Source organism: Xenopus laevis, chromosome 4L (genome assembly GCF_017654675.1).
Source record: "Xenopus laevis strain J_2021 chromosome 4L, Xenopus_laevis_v10.1, whole genome shotgun sequence".
Lineage (NCBI taxonomy): Eukaryota > Metazoa > Chordata > Amphibia > Anura > Pipidae > Xenopus > Xenopus laevis.
This window is the reverse complement of record NC_054377.1, coordinates 128,009,933-128,027,959: the sequence shown is the minus strand read 5'-3', so window position 1 is coordinate 128,027,959 and position 18,027 is coordinate 128,009,933. Positions and strand designations below refer to the sequence as shown.

At 42.5% G+C, this 18,027-nt stretch overlaps 1 protein-coding gene across 2 annotated transcripts; it reads right to left on the bottom strand.

The window, feature by feature from the left end:
• Positions 1–1,328: 1,328 nt before the first annotated feature.
• On the bottom strand, positions 1,329–9,594 carry borcs6.L (BLOC-1 related complex subunit 6 L homeolog). Of its 2 annotated transcripts, XM_041590790.1 has the most exons (7): positions 9,435–9,511; positions 9,158–9,278; positions 8,998–9,076; positions 7,021–7,203; positions 6,762–6,916; positions 3,877–3,960; positions 1,329–1,522 (listed from the first exon to the last, which is right to left on the bottom strand). In XM_041590790.1, the coding sequence occupies exons 4-7, from the start codon at positions 7,124–7,126 to the stop codon at positions 1,397–1,399; spliced, it is 471 nt and encodes a 156-aa protein (XP_041446724.1). In that variant the 5' UTR covers positions 7,127–7,203; positions 8,998–9,076; positions 9,158–9,278; positions 9,435–9,511; the 3' UTR covers positions 1,329–1,396. The 2 variants fall into 2 exon arrangements, with proteins under 2 accessions (XP_041446724.1, XP_018114490.1); XM_018259001.2 differs by lacking the exon at positions 9,158–9,278 and having other exon boundaries at positions 9,435–9,594.
• Positions 9,595–18,027: the final 8,433 nt, after the last annotated feature.

The following is an 18,027-nucleotide window of genomic DNA, read 5'->3' as shown; positions in this document are numbered from 1 at the left end:
ATAGAGAGATCGAGAGAGAAATATATAGAGAGATAGATAGACCGTTAGTGCTGGTCAACTCATAAAATCTCTACTCCTCCTGCCTCTTGCTTAGCTGCCTCATTGGGAAGTCTGGCTTTAATTGGTTTTCCCAGCATGGACTTAAAGCAACAGTAACACCAAAAAATGAATGTGTGTTAAAGGACAACGAAAGCTAAAAATGAAAAAGCTGTATGATAAGGCTGTTATACCAAACACTTACAGAGCAGAGTTAATCCTTTGACCCTGGTGTCTAGCAGTAGGGAACTTGCACTACTGAGAATGTGAGTAAAGGACTACAGTGACGTCACTGATTTTTCATTGCGCTTCCTACAGAGTGCCCGAGGCAGCCTTCAATCTCATTAGGCTAAATTCTATAGTACTGCGCATGCTTTCCTCCCTTCAACGATAACGAGTTTGTAAATGGAGCTAGGCATGCGTCATTGTTGACCCCTTGGAACATGCCCCCCAGCCAATCAGCTGCAAGCATTGCGTCTCTGTGGAGACGAGTGAGCGATCCTTTGCATTCGCTTACTTTGCAGTTGCTTATTCTGCAAGGCGAGCGGAGAGAGTTTTCACTTGAGCGCTACGTCATCTATGACATGCATCTGGGGTCAAAGGTAGTGATTTTTTTGCGCATGCGCAGCAGCAATAAGGAGGAAAAAGAAGTGTACATTACTTTAGCAAGATGGCGGCTGCGTTCTGCAAAGCAAGCTCTAAAGAAGACGCTCGATTTACTACTTTTGCATATACATAGGGGACCTGAAACCATAGCGATCTAAGGCATCAGTATGAGAGCTATTCAGAAAGGGTACGGCATATGGCTTTCCTTCTCCTTTAAGGGAATGACAATATAATGTAGTGTTGCCCTACACTGGTAAAACTGCTGTGTTTGCTTCAGAAAGACTACTATAGTTTATATAAACAAGCTGCTGTGCAGCCATTCACGCACAGGATACACAGTAGATAACAGATAAGTACTGAAGAATCCCATTGTATACTACAGCGCTTATCTGTAATCTGCTGTGTATCCTGTACCTTTTCTCCTTTTCCAGCTTGAATGGCTGCCCCCATGGCTACACAGCAGCTTATTTATATAAACTATAGTAGAGTTTCTGAAGCAAACACAACAGTTGTACCAGTGCAGGGCAACTGTACGTTATTTTCATTACTTTAAACCACTTACTGTTCCCTTATGCCCTTCACCCCCATCTCAAATGGTGCTCCAGTTCTCTTTCTAACAGTACAACTGGCTGCAGCAGGAATGAAAGGGATGGACAAATGTGACATTATTACGGAACCACAGGATCTCCACATTTGCAGCAATGATTTAATGGTCGTTAAAAAAATATAATAAAACAAGGTACTTATTGACACGTTATTTACATAGGGATTCGAAAATCTCCAAAGTGCATTTAATTTCCAGGATTTGTTTAGCAAGTGCATGGATGGGCTGCATGGATCGGTCCAGTTCTTCACATCGAGCCATCAGTGTGTACATACCCTAGAGACAGAAACACATTCACAATATCAGTTTGTACTCAGAGATATACAGTATCAGACTGGGGAGTCTGGTGTCCACTGGGACCCACCACCTTAAGGGCCCAACACTGAAATCCAGCTGTTTAACAGTTCTTCTCTTTCTACATCATTTGAAATCCTGGCAGGGAAGGAGGGACTAAAACACTAATGTTACAAATTGCAACAACTTCTCCACAGCTTACAGGCAGCATGCAGGAACTACATAACCCACAATGCATTGCGATGATCCGTTTCTTATTGAAATCCCGTGTGCAGGGAATTGTGGGGTTTGGAGAATGCAGGCTGAGGACAGATGGCTGTTGATACAAAGTAACAGTAGCCAGCTCAGCAAAGTAATCAGAAAGATCAGAAGTATTCATGGGCGAATTTGGGGCGATTTGCTTCGCCGTAAAATTTGCAAATTTATAGCGAAACTGCGCCGGCATCTCGTTTTTGACTCCAGCGCCCATTTTTTGGACACCGGCGCACATTCGACGGCGAAAATGCGCTGGCGTTCAAAAAACTGACTCCGGCGTCCATTTGTTTTATGCCAGCTGCGTTTTCGCGAATAAATTCAACCATCACTAATCAGAAGGAGAGCAGGGGGCTTGGCTTAGGGGACTGTCAGAAACCATTAAAGGAGAAGGAAATTCCCTGGGCGCAAAAACCCTACCCCCTCCCCTGTGTTGCCCCCCCTCCCTCCTCCCCCCTGGCCTACCTGTCCCGCCGGGCAAATGCCCCTAACTTGTTACTCACCCCTCTGCGCAGGCCTGTCCACGGAGCTCACAGGCGCCATCTTCTTCCTGCTTTGATCGGCGTTTTTGGTGCATGCACAGTAGGAGCATTTACTGGTACGGATCTACTGCGCATGCGCCAAAAGTCACGAAGTTTTCTTTGTGACATTCGGCGCATGCGCAGTAGATCCGTACCGGTAAATGCTCCTACTGCGCATGCGCCAGAAGATGCCGATTAATCCAGGAAGAAGACCGCTTGGGAGAAGATGGCGCCTGTGAGCTCCGTGGACAGGACCTGCGCAGAGAGGTGAGTAACAAGTTAGGGGCATTTGCCCGGGGGACAGGTAGGCCAGGGGGGAGAAGGGGGGGGCAACACAGGGGAGGGATTTTTGCGCCCAGGGGGTTTCTATCTCCTTTAAAAATCATGAAAAGTCTGCATATTTTTTAATTGATGTATATTGCAAAGTTGCTTGAAATTATGTTCACTTTTCAAAAAGCTCAAGTTCCGTTTTTGTGGAGTTCCCCTTTAACCATGATAGATAAAATTAGACCTGAGAAAGGAGCATACAGTGTATTGGCTGACATGACTGCATTTCCCTCTGTTCAATTCCTTTCCCACCCAGCACCCTCATCTGCACCAGTGTGTGCCTAGGCAGATGGAGATATTACATACATAGAACAGATATTTTAAAGGGGAGATGACCTTTAAATTAACTTTTAAGATCTAGAGATCAAAATTCTGAGAATTTGCAGTAGGTGTCCATTTTTTATGTTTTTAAAATGAGTGAATTTCAGTAGCTGTCTAGTCTACCCTAGCAACCCGGAAGTGGTTTGAATGAGAGATGAATAGGAGAGAGCATAAATAGAATGATCACCAATAAAAAGTGACTGCAACAATACAGTTGTATCACAGAGCAATCTTTTTTTTGGCTGCTGGGGTCACTGACCCCCATTTGAAAGCTGAAAAGAGGCTGAAGAAAAAGACTAAAAAGTCACTAAAAATATAACCTAATAAAGGGGTTGTTCACCTTTGAGTTAACTTTCAGTATGATGTATAGATGGATATTCTGAGACAATTTGCAGTTGGTTTTTATTTGTTATTATTTGTGGGGGGGAGGAGTTTCAAAAAAGTTTTTATTTGTTATGACATGAAATTCTTTATGTTTCAAATATAGAAACCTTTTCAGTTTGTGTTTTTTTGAGTTATTTATAGCTTTTTATTCAGCAGCTCTCTAGTTTGTTGTTTCAGCAATCTGGTTGCTAGGCTCCAAATTACCCTACCAACCATGCATTGATTTGAATAGGAACTGGAATATGAATAGGGGAGGGCATAAATAAGAACATGTAATAAAAAGTAGCAGTAACAATACATTTGCAGCCTTATAGAGCATTGGTTTTTTAGATGGGGTCGGTGACCCCCATTAGAAAGTTAGAGAGTCAAAAGAAAATGGCAAATAATTAAAAAAACAATAAAAAATTAATGTCAATTGAAAGGTTCCTTCGAATTAGCCATTCTACAACATACTAAAAAAGTCAACTGAAAGGTGAATCACCCCTTTAAAAGTATATGAAGTGTGAAATTGATCTCAGTTGGGGTCGTTACCTTGATGCTCATATCAACGGATTCTCCAAGGCTGTCCACTGAATCTCTGTAGGTCTGAATGTATCCAACACTCAGTGCCGTCATCTGTTGATGCAAACATAAGCTTTAGGTGAACTACACCTCTTCATGGAATATATAAAACATTTACACAGAAGGGTAATCACATATCGACCAATCATAGCTTTCTTTCTTACTTTGCAATGAAGGAATCCAAGTGCCACTGCTCTACCTGCAGAGACTTCAAAACTTCTCCTTACGAGTACGGAGCTCACCAATTTCGACCCAGACAATCACGTGTTTCTTAGTCCCACCTTCTGGCAGCAGTCACTTTTACACAAAAAGACTTCCATTCCAACACGTTCTGTCCAGGATCGCATTAAAATCTTCATTTCTTTTATATATATATATAAATACATTAAAAGCTGCCCGCATTGGCTCAGTGCAATAAACAACTACTGACGCGTTTCATGCCTCATTCCTCCTCTTGGAAGAGCCAAGAAATGGGGCATGAAACGCATCAGTAGTTGTTTTTATTGCACTGAGCCAATGCGGACAGCTTTTAATGTATAAATGAAGATTTTAATACGATCCTGGAGAGAACGTGTTGGAATGGAAGTATTTTTTTGCAACGAGTCTATATAATCACCTTGTGTCTGTGTTGGTTTCCTCAGGATACTCCAGTTTCCTCCCACACTCCATATACATAATAGGCAGGTAAAAGGGTATCTAATAACATTAAAATGTTTTTTCCTCACCAGAGCTGGACTCCAAATGGGAAAACATTAGTATTTGTTTTTTAAAGAAAAGCATCATAGCAAGCATTCTGCCCACCCCCCAGGCCATGTTAGAGCACCCACATTCAGGGCCGCCATCAGGGGGGCACAGGGGGTACAAGTATACCAGGCCTGAAAGGGGGCCCGGCAGTGCTGAACTTTTCGAAAGAGCCAGGCCCCCTTGATAGTGCCGAAGCCGTGCCGCCTCCTTCCAAAGTCCCGAACAGCCGAAATGCGGGAAGTGCCGAAAGTTACGAAGTCCCGAAGCGGCGAAAAATACCCAAATCCACAAAAATAGCCGAAGCCAAAGTCCCGAAGCGCAAAAAGACCCGAAGTCATGAAAACAGCCGAAATTGAAGTCCTGAAGCGGCGAACAGACCCGAAGTCACGAAAGGAACCGAAGTTAAAGTCCTGAAGCCACGAATTTTTTTATTTTGTTTAATCCCCTGGCCACCAATGTATTCTTGTAATACTCTATAGTCCCCTGCCACCATGTTTTTTTAAAAAATGTTCTCTGGGGCCCCAATTTTTTTTTTACTTGTAAGGGGGGCCCTGGCACCAATGTTTTTTAAAAAAAAAAAACTTTTATGGACGCCAATGTTTTTTGTTTTTTGGGGCCCTGGTCCCCAATAGCTTTTTATAACTTGTGTGGGGGGGTTACCTTTTTTAGCGCTGATGTTTGTGTGGTCTTTTAACTGTGATGTGGAGTGGGCGGGATATGGGGTGGGGCTTGGGGGCTGGGATGGGCAGGGCACAGGGGGCCCAAAAATTTTGTTGTACGGGGCCCCATGATTTCTAAAGGTGGCCCTGCCCACATTCCTAGGATCAGAGGATGATTCAACCAATCCTATGGATAATGGGCTGGGCACTTGCTCATTATACGTATGCATGCACCCCAATATGGCCCCTAACATCAGAAGCTTTCTGCCTATACAGGGTGTAGAGTGCTCTCTAGGGTGCTTTTCATTCCTCTATGCTTGGGTGGGAAAATATTGTTTATGTGATATGTGCCCTTTAATTGGCTCCTTGGTTATGTACCATTCATAATGCACATGCAATTAGTTTTGAACAGTCTACTACAAGTTAAAAAATGTAAGCAAAGGGGTGATTGGTTGCTATTGTCCACTGCACTTCTACAGTTTTGTACCTATGTTTACACATAAGCCATTGGGAGTGACAGATTGATGATGCTCAGAGAATACTGAATGCATAGAACATTCTATGTCTACTTACAAGCATTTTACACTTAGGAGTAGACCCTTCCAAATAGTGTGAGCAAAAGTGTTTCCTATAGACTTAATTAATCAACCCACCCTGTTATAGTATTGCCATTCCATATAGAGGCTTTATGAAAATAATCTTTATGAAATAATCTGTACTAGAAAGAGGAAGATAAGTCACACAATGGTATGATTGCTGGGAAACAACTTCTTTGTGCATATTTAAATAGAAACAGTTATAAATAATGATTTTCCCTTTAATCAAATATTAAAGGAGAACTAAAGCTTAACTAAAGAAGTAGCTAGAAATGTTGTATATTATGTTTTGAGCTTTTATACCAGCCCAAGGCAACCACAGCCCTTTAGTAACCAAGATCTGTGTCTCCAAAGATGCCCCTGTAGCTCCCCATCTTTTTTTCTGCTGATTCACTGTACATGCTCTGTGCTGCTGTCACTTACTGAGCTTAGGGACCCACTCACATTATACAGTACACATAGGATAGAAATGTCACAATATAAGGCTGATTAGTAATTAATACAGATAATTACTACATGGCAGCACAGAAACCAGTGCAATTAGCATCAGAATTTAATAGTCAGCCCTGTAGCATCAGCTTATATGACAGACCAACCTAATTTTCTGCTGGATAATTAGTGACGACCCCTAAGCTTAGCTTCTCAACAGCTGCTCAGAGCCCACTGAGCATGTGAGTGTCACAGACACTTTCCAAGATGGTGACCCCCTGTGACAAGTGTGAAGTCCTGGATCATTGCTGCTATTGACAAGCTGAAACTTTAGGCTGGTGAAACAAGTTCATTATATAAAATATGGGAGTTTTAGCCATATTAATTTTTAGGGTTTACGTCTCCTTTAACGGAATATTCAACTTACATTCTGGATAGTTCCATTAAGGCTTTTCATCATCTGATCTACTTTGAGAGCCACATCTTGCGTATGGATTTCCAAGTCCTTGAGAACCTCGGGGTCTATAGGAGGAATGTCTGCTTTGCTTCTCTGCAGCACGTGACGACGGACAATCCTGTTGGCTACATTTTTAAACATGCAAACAAATTAAAGGGAAGTTAGTGATAAAATCAACTTATAGAACAGTGTAGGCAGAATCTGCAGCTTTCAGTTTACTACTCTATACCTTTTTCTGGTGCGTGTTGAGTCTGCACAGGTTTAAAAGGAGCCCCAGTGCCATGTTGCTGATGGTCTCGGCTGCTGACTTTTCCCAGAGTTCCAGTTCCATCCATGTCCCTTGCAGAGAGGCAGGATCTCTCTCAGCACTGACTGGTCCTTTAAGATCTATGCCCAAAACAGGGCCCAGGCACTGAAACAACAGTAACTTTTAACATTATGATCCTGACACAAGGTAAGAGCTTGATTATTTTGAGGACGGAATAGTCTTTGCCTATAGCTCAGCAGCAGAAATAATAAGTGTTGTCTAAAATACAATTCCCAGGTACTCCCTGCAGGTTGTTATAGTTCGGTAGCAGTTGGATATTCCTTAAGGGATGGTTCACCTTTACGTTAACTTTTATTATGTTATAGAACAGCCAATTCTAGGCAACTTTTCAGTTGGTCTTGATTTTTTTTTATAGTTGTTGAATTATTTGCCTTCTTCTTCTGACTCTTTCCAGCTCTCAAATGGGGGTCACTGACCCATCTAAAAACAAATGCTCTGTAAGGCTACAAATGTATTGTTATTACTACTTTTTATCACTCATCTTTCTATTCAGACCCACTCCTATTCATACTCCATTCTCTTAATTCAAATCAATGCATGGTTGCTAGGGTAATTTGGACCCTAGCAACCAGATTGCTGAAATTACAAACTGGAGAGCTGCTGAATAAAAAGATAAATAACTCAAAAACCATAAATAATAAAAAATGAAAACTAATTGTAAATTGTCTCAGAATATCACTCTCTACAACATACTAAAAGTTTATTCAAAAGTGAACAATCCTTTTAACTGCTAGGCTGTGCAGCTATTACAGATTGTTACAATATTTTGTACCTTGCTTCTCTAAAATCTTTCAGCCATGTACAGGAAAACTTTCATGATACATTGAGGGTCCCAGCTCCAGTGTCGTCCCCAGGGCCGCCATTAGAAATCACGGGGCCCCGTACAACAAAATTTTCGGGCACCCTGGGCCCCACCCACTCCACATCACAGTTAAAAGACCACACAGACATCAGTGCTAAAAAGTAACCCCCCCCCCGCATACAAGTTATAACAAGCTATTGATGATCAGGGCCCCCTTATAAGTTAAAAAAAAAACATTGGCGTCAGGGCCCCCCTTACAAGTTAAAAAAATTGGGCCCCCAAACATTGGCGCCAGGGCCCCCCTTACAAGTTAAAAAAAATTGGGGCCCCAAAAAATATTTTTTAAAACAACATTGGTGCCAGGGCCCCGCTTACAAGTTAAAAAAAATTGGGGCCCCAAAAAATATTTTTTTATAAAAACAGTGGTGCCAGGGGCCTATAGAATAATAAAATAATATATTGATGGCCTTTCGTGACTTTGGGTCTTTTCGCCGATTCAGGACTTAAATTTCGGCTGTTTTCGTAGCTTCGGGTCTTTTTGCTGCTTCAGGAGTTTGGCTTCATTTGTTTTCCTGGCTTTGGGTCCTTTGGCTTTTCGGCACTTCCGCATTTTGGCTGTTCGGGACTTCGGAAATGGACACAGGCTTCGTCGTTCGCAAGGCGGGCCCGGCTCTTTCAAAACTGCAGCAGTGCCGGGCCCCTCTTCATGCCCAGGCCCAGGACACTTGTCCCCCCGTCCCCCTCTGATGGCGGCCCTGGTCGCCCCCATCCATATGTTACCTCTTTTGTATTAGGGTCAGGACACACGCTGAGCTAGAATGTAAATCGCCGGCGTTATGGCACTCGGAGAGATTTGTTTTCCAAAGTCGCCTCACAAGCAAACTTTGGGCGACTTCTGAAAATGAAGAGCTCCAAGTGCCATCCCACTGGCGATTTACATTCTAGCCGGCGGGAGGCAGTTCGGCGAGATTAGTCGCCCCGAAGAAGAGGAGATTTGTTGCCGGGCGACTAATTTCCCTGAATCTCAGCGTGTGCCCTGACCCTTAGAGTGGATCAAAGGGGGGGGGTTAACTCACCCAGAAGGAGTAACGCAGAGCTGTCTGGCCTAACTGTGCTTCATAGGAATTTGAGTAGCCGCTTGCATCCTGGTGCTGTCTGTGAATTAGAAAAAAAGTCATATATAATCAGGTCTGCACAAGATAAATCATCAATATTGTAACAAACAATGAGACTAACTGGTGTTTTGTCACTTCTTAACCTGAGAACACAGGCACCCGGGGGAATTCTGATTGCCTCTATCCTTTATCACAAGGTAGTGACAGACAAATTGCCTTGTGTCAAAACAAATCAGAATCAGCTGTAGGAAATGGGGACAGAAAAGAGAAAACAAAACAGACCGGGAGATGCAAACAAGGAAGTAGGGGAAAAGGGGGAGAGAAGTAGGGGGCATGTTGTGCCATTCTCCTCCCCCTACAATTAATACACAGGGAAAATCATTTACTGCTTATTTTACCTCTTACAAATGTATCTCTATCAGAACTGCAGAGAGATCCGTGTCACAGGCTGAACTGATGGCTGGGCGTGTTCTTTCATTCTTCCACAGGAAGTGGTCATAAGATGTGAGTGACCTGAGAACTGAGCAATAGCAGCCCAAGTCCCGCCTCCTGCCAGAGCAAACTTGTGTGCCATGGTGCTGAGTGTAGCTGCAGTTTGTCCCTGAATTACTGGCTTCCATTATCAGCCATTTGCTCTCACTCCCAGCTACTGTGTATATATTACCCTCCCATTGCAGTAAATAAATAGTATCTCTCAGTCTTTACCATAGAACAACACATGGATCTATTCCTGCAGCAGTTTTCAGTGCATACCTCCCAACTGTCCCTTTTTCGAACCGACAGTCCCTCTTTTGACAGCTCAACCCGCAGTCCCTCATTTGTACTGGAAAGTCCCTCTTTTCTCTGCACTGAACAGCCAGAAAAAGAAACAAAGTTTCTCACTTAATTGGCTTTTAGCAGAGAGCCCAGAACAACTAACAGGTGCAAATAAGATACTTTGTAACAATTTTGAGACACAAAAACACAGTTTAGATAAGGAGAAATATTTTCAAACTTTCATAACCTGCCAAATTTTGTAAAACAAACATGGTAATTAGGGTGTGTGGCCACAGAAAGGGGTGTGGTCAAAAAATTGCTACACTACATGCGGAAAAAAACATTTTGTCCCTCTTTTTACTTCCAAAATGTTGGGAGGTATGAGTGACTCCCTCAGGTACAACTCACTCCAGAGCTGCCAACGCCCCCTATTTTATCGACAGTCACTGGTGTGAATACCTATACAGCAGAGGCCTGGCCCACGGGGTCTGCTGCATCATACTCCCCTGACCCGTCTTTGGGTCAGGTGGAGGGCATGGGGAATGGAACTGTTACGCCATCCCCTCAGTCGATATTTTTTTTGGTGGGGAGCCCAACGCCACGTCTACGGAACGCATTTTAGGACATCCTCTGGGAAAATCCCTGTCCTCCATGCGATCTCCTATGGCTTAGGAATGCCGCATCGGGTGTTTTTACTGTCACTCATCCTCAAATGCTGCAGTCACACCTCTGTCCTCTACCCTTCTTTCTCAGCTGTCAGCCATACGAACTTCCTCCTCAGCCCTCCGCCCTCTTTCCTCCGCCTTCTGTCCTCAGTCTTCCGCCCTCCCTGCTCAGCCCTCCACCCTCTTTCCTCAGCACTCAGCCTTCCGCTTTCCCTTTTCAACTCTCTGCACTTCTCCCTCCGCTAAATGACCACATAAAAAAAAGGAAGTTAAAAAAAAAACCTCACCCAAAAAGCCACCCAGGACGGATGGCTGAGGATGGAGGAGCGAGGACCCAGGACCCATGTCGGATGGCTGAGGAGTGAGGACACAGGACCCATGTCGGATGGCTGAGGAGGGAGGAGCAGGAGCTGACCGCTGAGGAGGGAGGCAAGGGTTGTGACGTCTGCTTTGAGGGAGAGGTGAGTTGAAAAGCAGGCGATGTTGCATTCCTCTAGCATACGAGATTGCATACAGGACAGGAATTTCCTCAGAGGATTTGCTAAAATGCGTTCCGTACACATCACTGATACCAGATTTTATGCTGTGTCCCCTGGTCTCCCGTCACTTACACACATTCCCCTGATTTCTGGTGATTTCACATGATAGCAGGCAGACTACTTCGGTGACGTCAGGGGAGTGGTTTCTGCGGCTTGAGGAGGGGCTCTGCGCATGGGTGATGTCACTTCTAGTGTGTGACATCACAAACCTGGGAACATTCACCCCACAAGTTCCCCCGGGCCAGCATTATTGAAAAGTTTTACAAACCCAAACACTATGAAACAGTGCTTCTCAGGGAAGCTCAGGATAAGAAAAATTAAAAAATGTTCCAAAATATATTGTAAGGCGAGGCTTAGTGACGTCAGCCAGGGTGCGCCCGGGAAGAAACCAGCTGTGAGGAGAGAGATAAGCAAACTGGGTAACCACAATAGAACCTAGAAAGACCAATAAGCACCAGTCTTACTTTATTTTATGTGAGTGTAATTTTATACCTATTCGATATTTAAGTTTTTTACACTATATGAAGCGCATTTTTCCTAGCAAATCCGGAGCGGAATCTGGATACAAGTACCCATCTTCCCTCGGTGTTGGATCACTAAAAGCTAAGGAAGAGTGTGGCCTTGGTCTGCTGAATGAAGGAGTGGGTTTCACGTGAGATTGAATATCATGGAGTGTTCACACAGAGAGGTGGTGAATAGATTAAAACATACTACACTATATTTTGGAACGTTTTTTTCATTTTTCTTCTCCTGAGCTTCCTTGAGAAGCGCTGTTTCACAGTATTTGGATTTGTAAGATTTATACCGGTTGGAGAACGGAAAAGAAACGGCTACAGGACTGAACCTCCGGAATCCTTTTGAATTTTCTTTTTTTAGTGTTATTGAAAAGTTGACAGCTCTGTCCCTCACACGTTTATGGAGCCAATTTATCACACCGTGTTAAAATATAAAGGGGATACGCCCCTTTATCAAGCATGTCTTTCAGGTGGCTGTAATTCTTTTTTATCTGACTAATTTGTAATCATGGTTATAGTTATTAACCTATATCATTTCTAAGGTACAAGCTTTATACATGTACATGAGGTTTGACAGCTGAACATCTCAATAAGTCATTACAATTTACCGTGTAGTCAGGCCCACTAAAGGCGGCCATACTGTGGCTAATCAATCGTCTCATGGGCCAAAGGAGCATAAAAGAGGCCATGCACAGTATCACCAGCTTTAAGCCTTTCTTCAATTTCTCATCTGTCAATGTTACATGCACTGGGTGATGGGGCATCAGCAGCTAAAAATTTCAAACATGTTTGATCAATGGAAATCCAATATACTGCAGCACACTGTAATTTGTGTAAATATAAAGATGTGCTTTATTGGCTCAAATACAAGCAGACATGTGGCAACGTTTCGGGCCTCGCAGGACCCTTTCTCAAGCCTGTGAAATCACATACTGTTTCGTGTTAAATAGGGTAAAAATGGGTGGGGGAACCTTGAAAAAAGTAGGCGGAAACATTCGTGTTCATTAGTGATCCCTAATTGTATAACAATGGTCACAATAAATATATAATACAATTAAATCCACTTAAAATCACATTTTCAATATATCAAAAAACCTCATAGTGTCCATATTTGTGATAATGTCCAGAAAGGGTTAAAAAGTTTCTTTTCATCAGTGTCCCTGTAAAATTGTAACCATATTCAGTGATAAAAAGCAATTGCTTTAAAAAGAGAAATAAAGTTTAAAAACAATATCATTACATTCAGAGAATCTGAGACACTTGAACTTTACCTTACATGCACATTGTGTTCTGTGTTTCATTTTGTGATTGCTTACTTTGTGCAGAAGGTGGTTTCAGCACTCAGAATGTTCTGATATCTTATTCTTTATTCAATAACCTTGAGAAAAAAGGCATACATATGTTTTATTTCAATTGACAGTTCTCAATATATTTGTATAATCTCAATCAATAACAGTAAGATCTATTTCACAATGTCTGTTCCCCTACTGGTATATAAACATAGCTGGAGTATAATCTTTATTTAGGCCCCTGGGCCAGACCGTATCTAATCTATGGATCCATTGCATTTCAAGTTTATGCAATAACTTTAATCTATTCCCTCCTCTCCTGGGTTGCTCGGCCGAATCAATCACCTGAAACCTCAGTTGACTCACTGAGTGCCCTGCCTGTTTAAAATGTGCGGGGACAGGCAATGTGGTTAATCCCTTTCGTATGGTTGATTTATGTTTGGATATTCTATCTTTGATCTTTTGTGTTGTTTCCCCCACATAAAGCAAACCACACGGACACTTGAGTAAATAAATTACAAAGGTTGAATCACAGGTGTAGTATTGTTTAATTGAATATTTCTTTCCAGAATGTGGGTGATGGAAATTTTCCCCTTTAATCACCGAATTGCATTGTATGCAGTGTAAACATGGGAAAGTCCCGAATTTAGGTTTATTAAGGAAGCGTGTACGTTCCTTCTTCGAGCCCCCTATGTCCGCCTTAATTAGTCTATCTTTTAAATTTCTGGCTCTTTTATAAGCCATCATTGGTCGTATCTGGAATTCGGGTACATCCGGTAAACAGGATTGTAACAAGTGCCAATGACTTTGTATAATTTGTCCCACTTGTCTGCTGGCTGTACTGTAGTTGCTTACAAACACCATTTTATTGTCATCTTTCTTTTTATCGGGCACCTTAGACAAAAGACTATCTCTGGTTTTATTTTGTACTTTTTTTATACTTTTCTCTAAGGTGTCCCTACCATACCCCCTCTGATTAAAACGTACTAGCATATTTTCCATTTGTTCATCACATTCTTTAGGATCGCTTGTTATACGTTTAACTCTTGCCAGTTGAGATATTGGAAGAGAATTTTTTAGGGGTTCTGGGTGAAAACTTTCAAAGTGTAGAAGATTGTTCTTATCCGTCTTTTTCCTAAATAGACTGGTCTTAAGTGTTTCACCCACTCTAGTAATACTCACATCAAGAAAGTTTATTGTTGTATTGTTCGATTCAACTGTGAATTTCACATTGCTATCAATCTGATTTAAGAAGTTGTGGAAGAGGGACAAACTTTCTTGTGACCCATCCCAAATTAGCAGCAGGTCATCGATATATCGTAAATATAGTAGGCAATGTGATTTCCACAGTTGATTTTCGTAAACAATCATGTCCTCTATAAACGACAAAAAAAGGTTGGCATACGTGGGGGCCACATTACTCCCCATCGCCGTACCCCTCTGTTGTATATAGAAAGTGTCCCCAAATAGGAAATAGTTTTGGTGTAACACTATTTCTAATAATGAGAGCAAAAAGACTTTTTGTCTGGTGGTATAATTTGTTGTATCTAGGAAGTGTTCCACTGCTTTCAAACCCAAGTTATGTGTTATCGATGTATACAAACTCGTAACGTCAAAACTGACTAGTAATATATCATGTGAAGGTAATACGATATCTTTCAACAATGTGAGTAAATGGGTAGTGTCTTTAACATATGATCTTGTATTTTGCACTAATGGTTGCAACACTTTGTCTAAGTAGACAGCCAGAGGGGACAACACTGAATCCGTACCTGCGACAATAGGGCGACCTGGTGGTTTCTGCATATTTTTGTGTATTTTTGGTAAGGTGTAAAACACCGGTGTAATCGGGTCATCTTTAATAAGGAAGCGTTTCAAATCATCGGCTATTACCCCTTCCTCTGCAGCTGTATATACTGTATCCATAATACACTGTTGAATGGATATCAACGGATCAGCTTCCATTTTTTTATATACATTAGCATCAGATAGTTGTGTATCGATCTCTTTCAAATAGTATTGTCTATTCATTACCACCAGGGCGCCTCCTTTGTCCGCAGGTTTCACAATCAATTTGTCATTTTGTATTAAATCTTTTATACATTTGTTCTCTTTATAGGTTAAATTAGGTTTAACCCCCATCATTGGATTACGTTTGATCTTCTGCTTTAGAATGTCTACATCCCTGCTTACCAATTTAATATAAGCTTCAATAACATTATCTGTATTAGGTGGTACAAAATTACTTCTGTTACGTAAGCCCACTGTTTTAATAGTGAGCTGTGAATGTCCCAATCCACCATTGCTGTATGAAACATGAGGGGCTGAAGGAATTTTTGAAAAGTGTCTTTTTAGCCTTATATTTCTAAAAAACCTTTGTAAGTCAATATCAAGGGAGAATGTATCACAGGCACTAGTGGGGCTGAAAGAGAGACCCTTTTGTAGCACAGACATTTGTAATGGTGTCAACATAATATCAGAAATGTTATATACTAACGTGTCTGATGTTTCTTCCGTGCCTGTCTGTTGGGTTGTTGCCTCCGTTCTGTAGATTGATTCGACTCCCTGATGTATATTCGATCCTTGTTGCGATCGGTTCCTCCTGTGGCCTCTGCGCGTCTTCGGCTGGATGTATCCGGGGGACTGTAATCTAAAAAAGAACCCGAACCTTCTGAAGTGCTTCCCTCCGTGCGATTATCCGGTGACCGTTGGCGGGGTGCTTTCTTCGTCGGTAACCAGCGTGTCTGCAGATCTCCTTGTCGCTCACGCTCACGTGATGTGTCCCAGCGTATGTTGCGATGCGTTCCACTGCGATGCGTTCCAGCACTCACTCCCGCCTGGTTCCACTGGTAGATATTGCCGGTTCGGTAGTCCTCCGTATCTCTCTGGAACTTGAATCTTTTGCGCTCCTCCACTGCTCTACGATGCTTTGCTGTTGTATCTCTTATACTGGTAAGGATTTCTCCTGCCTCATCTGGTCGTGTCGCGTCTTTTAGTTGTTGTTCTAGTGAAGTAATGCGCTGTTGCACCCCAGGAATGGCTTGCTGTATATATTCAATATTCAATAGCAGTATATCTAAGGAGCACTTATTGACTATTTGTTCATACCTTTTAATGAAGTCAGTGTTCTCAGAGAATATAGTCGGTCGTAAATTAACCCTTAGGCCACGTGGTATCCGTTGTGCCTTGTAATATTCTTTAAGTGTGATAGAATGGAGATTAAGACCAGTTAGTCTCTTGTTTTCTTTCTCCAACTCTCGTGCTATGTTGTTCCCAGTAGGTTCAGTTAGGAAGGAGTTATCACTCTGTTCCAATCCGAGAATGCGAATCGCATCTGCCTCGGTATATGCAAAAATTGCAGATTCCTGTGTAGGCCCGAAAACGTTGCCACATGTCTGCTTGTATTTGAGCCAATAAAGCACATCTTTATATTTACACAAATTACAGTGTGCTGCAGTATATTGGATTTCTATAATCAGTTTGGATCCGTGGCAGGCGTGATCGAATACTGCTAGAAGCACCTGATCCGAAAGGAAAAGTGTCTGAGGTGAGCACTCCAATTTTGTGTGGAATTACATGTTTGATCAATGGACTGAATGACCGTGGCACAAATATCGCCTGGGATTGTCTAGCCAGCAGACAAATACCAAAAATGTATGAGTTTGACACAGTTGACCACACACTCTTCCTAGACATTCTACACTCAGCTGGCATTCGTGACACTGCTCTTTCATGGTTTACATCTTATCTGTCTGACCGTTCCTTTAAAGTTGCCTTCTGTAACTCTACTTCTACTATGTTCCCTCTCTCTGTTGGAGTTCCTCAAGGCTCTGTTCTAGGCCCTCTGCTGTTCTCGCTCTATACAACTTCGCTAGGAAAACTTATTCAGTCGTTTGGACTTCAGTACCACCTTTATGCTGATGACACCCAACTCTACTTGTCTACTCCCAATCTTTCTAATTCTGTCCTTTCCCAAGTCACAGACTGTCTCTCTGCTGTCTCCTCCTGGATGTCACAGCGCCACCTGAAACTGAACCTTTCAAAAACAGAACTCATTATATTTCCTCCAAGATCTTCCCCTGTCCCTCAGATATCACTCACAGTAAACAACACCACCTTTCATTCCACCACACAGGCACGCTGCCTAGGAGTTATCCTAGACTCACATCTGTCTTTCACACCACACATTCAAGCACTTGCAAAATCTTGTCGCATTTAACTGCGCAACATTGCCCGAATACGACCATATCTCCGTTCAGAATCAATGAAACCACTGATTCAGTCTCTCATCATCTCCCGCCTGGATTACTGCAACCTACTCCTAGCAGGTCACCTTTCACAACTCCAATCTGTTCTAAATGCAGCCGCTAGACTCATTCATCTATCTCGCCGCTCAACATCAGCTGCTCCCATATGCACGTCCCTTCACTGGCTCACAATTTCATCTAGAATCAATTTCAAATTACTAAACACTCACTTTCAAGGCCCTTAATAATGAAGCCCCTCCCTATATTTTATTTCTGATCTCCAAATACACTACTTTACGCAACATTCGTTCTGCTTCTGATCTTCGCCTCGCTTCTCCTCTCATCACTTCTGCCCATTCTTGTCTACAAGACTTCTCTCGGGCTTCTGCTTTTCTCTGGAACTCTCTGCCTCCAGCTGTCAGACTTTTTCCTTCTTTCCAAACTTTCAAGCGCTCCTTAAAGTCCCATCTGTTTAAAGAGGCTTATTCAATGAACCTTAATTAATCAATCATTGCTGTATCAAAAATCACAAATTGTTTCTAAAATCCTAATGTCTCAATTGTACCCTAACCTTTACTTTGTAAACTCTAATTTGTAGGGCCCTCTAATCCTTTTGTACTCTGTAACCCTTGTTTGTTATCCACCATGTATTCCCTGTTGTTATAAAGCACTGCTTATCTTGTTGGCACTATAAATGATGATGAGTTAAGGTGGCCATACAAAGGATCTCTCCCCGATATGCCCACATTGAGGAGGGCTATATTGGACTGATCAATCGTGGGTCCTAGGGCCCAATGATCGGATCAGAATGGAGGCAACATGGGTGGTCAGATCGCGGGACCACATTAACGAACAGATGCGGCCGCAATCCGACAGGATTTTATACCCTGCCCGATCGACATCTGGCTGACTTTCTGACAGATATCAATCGGGGGAAGCCCGTCGGAGGGCCCCACACATGGGCCAATAAGCTGCCAACT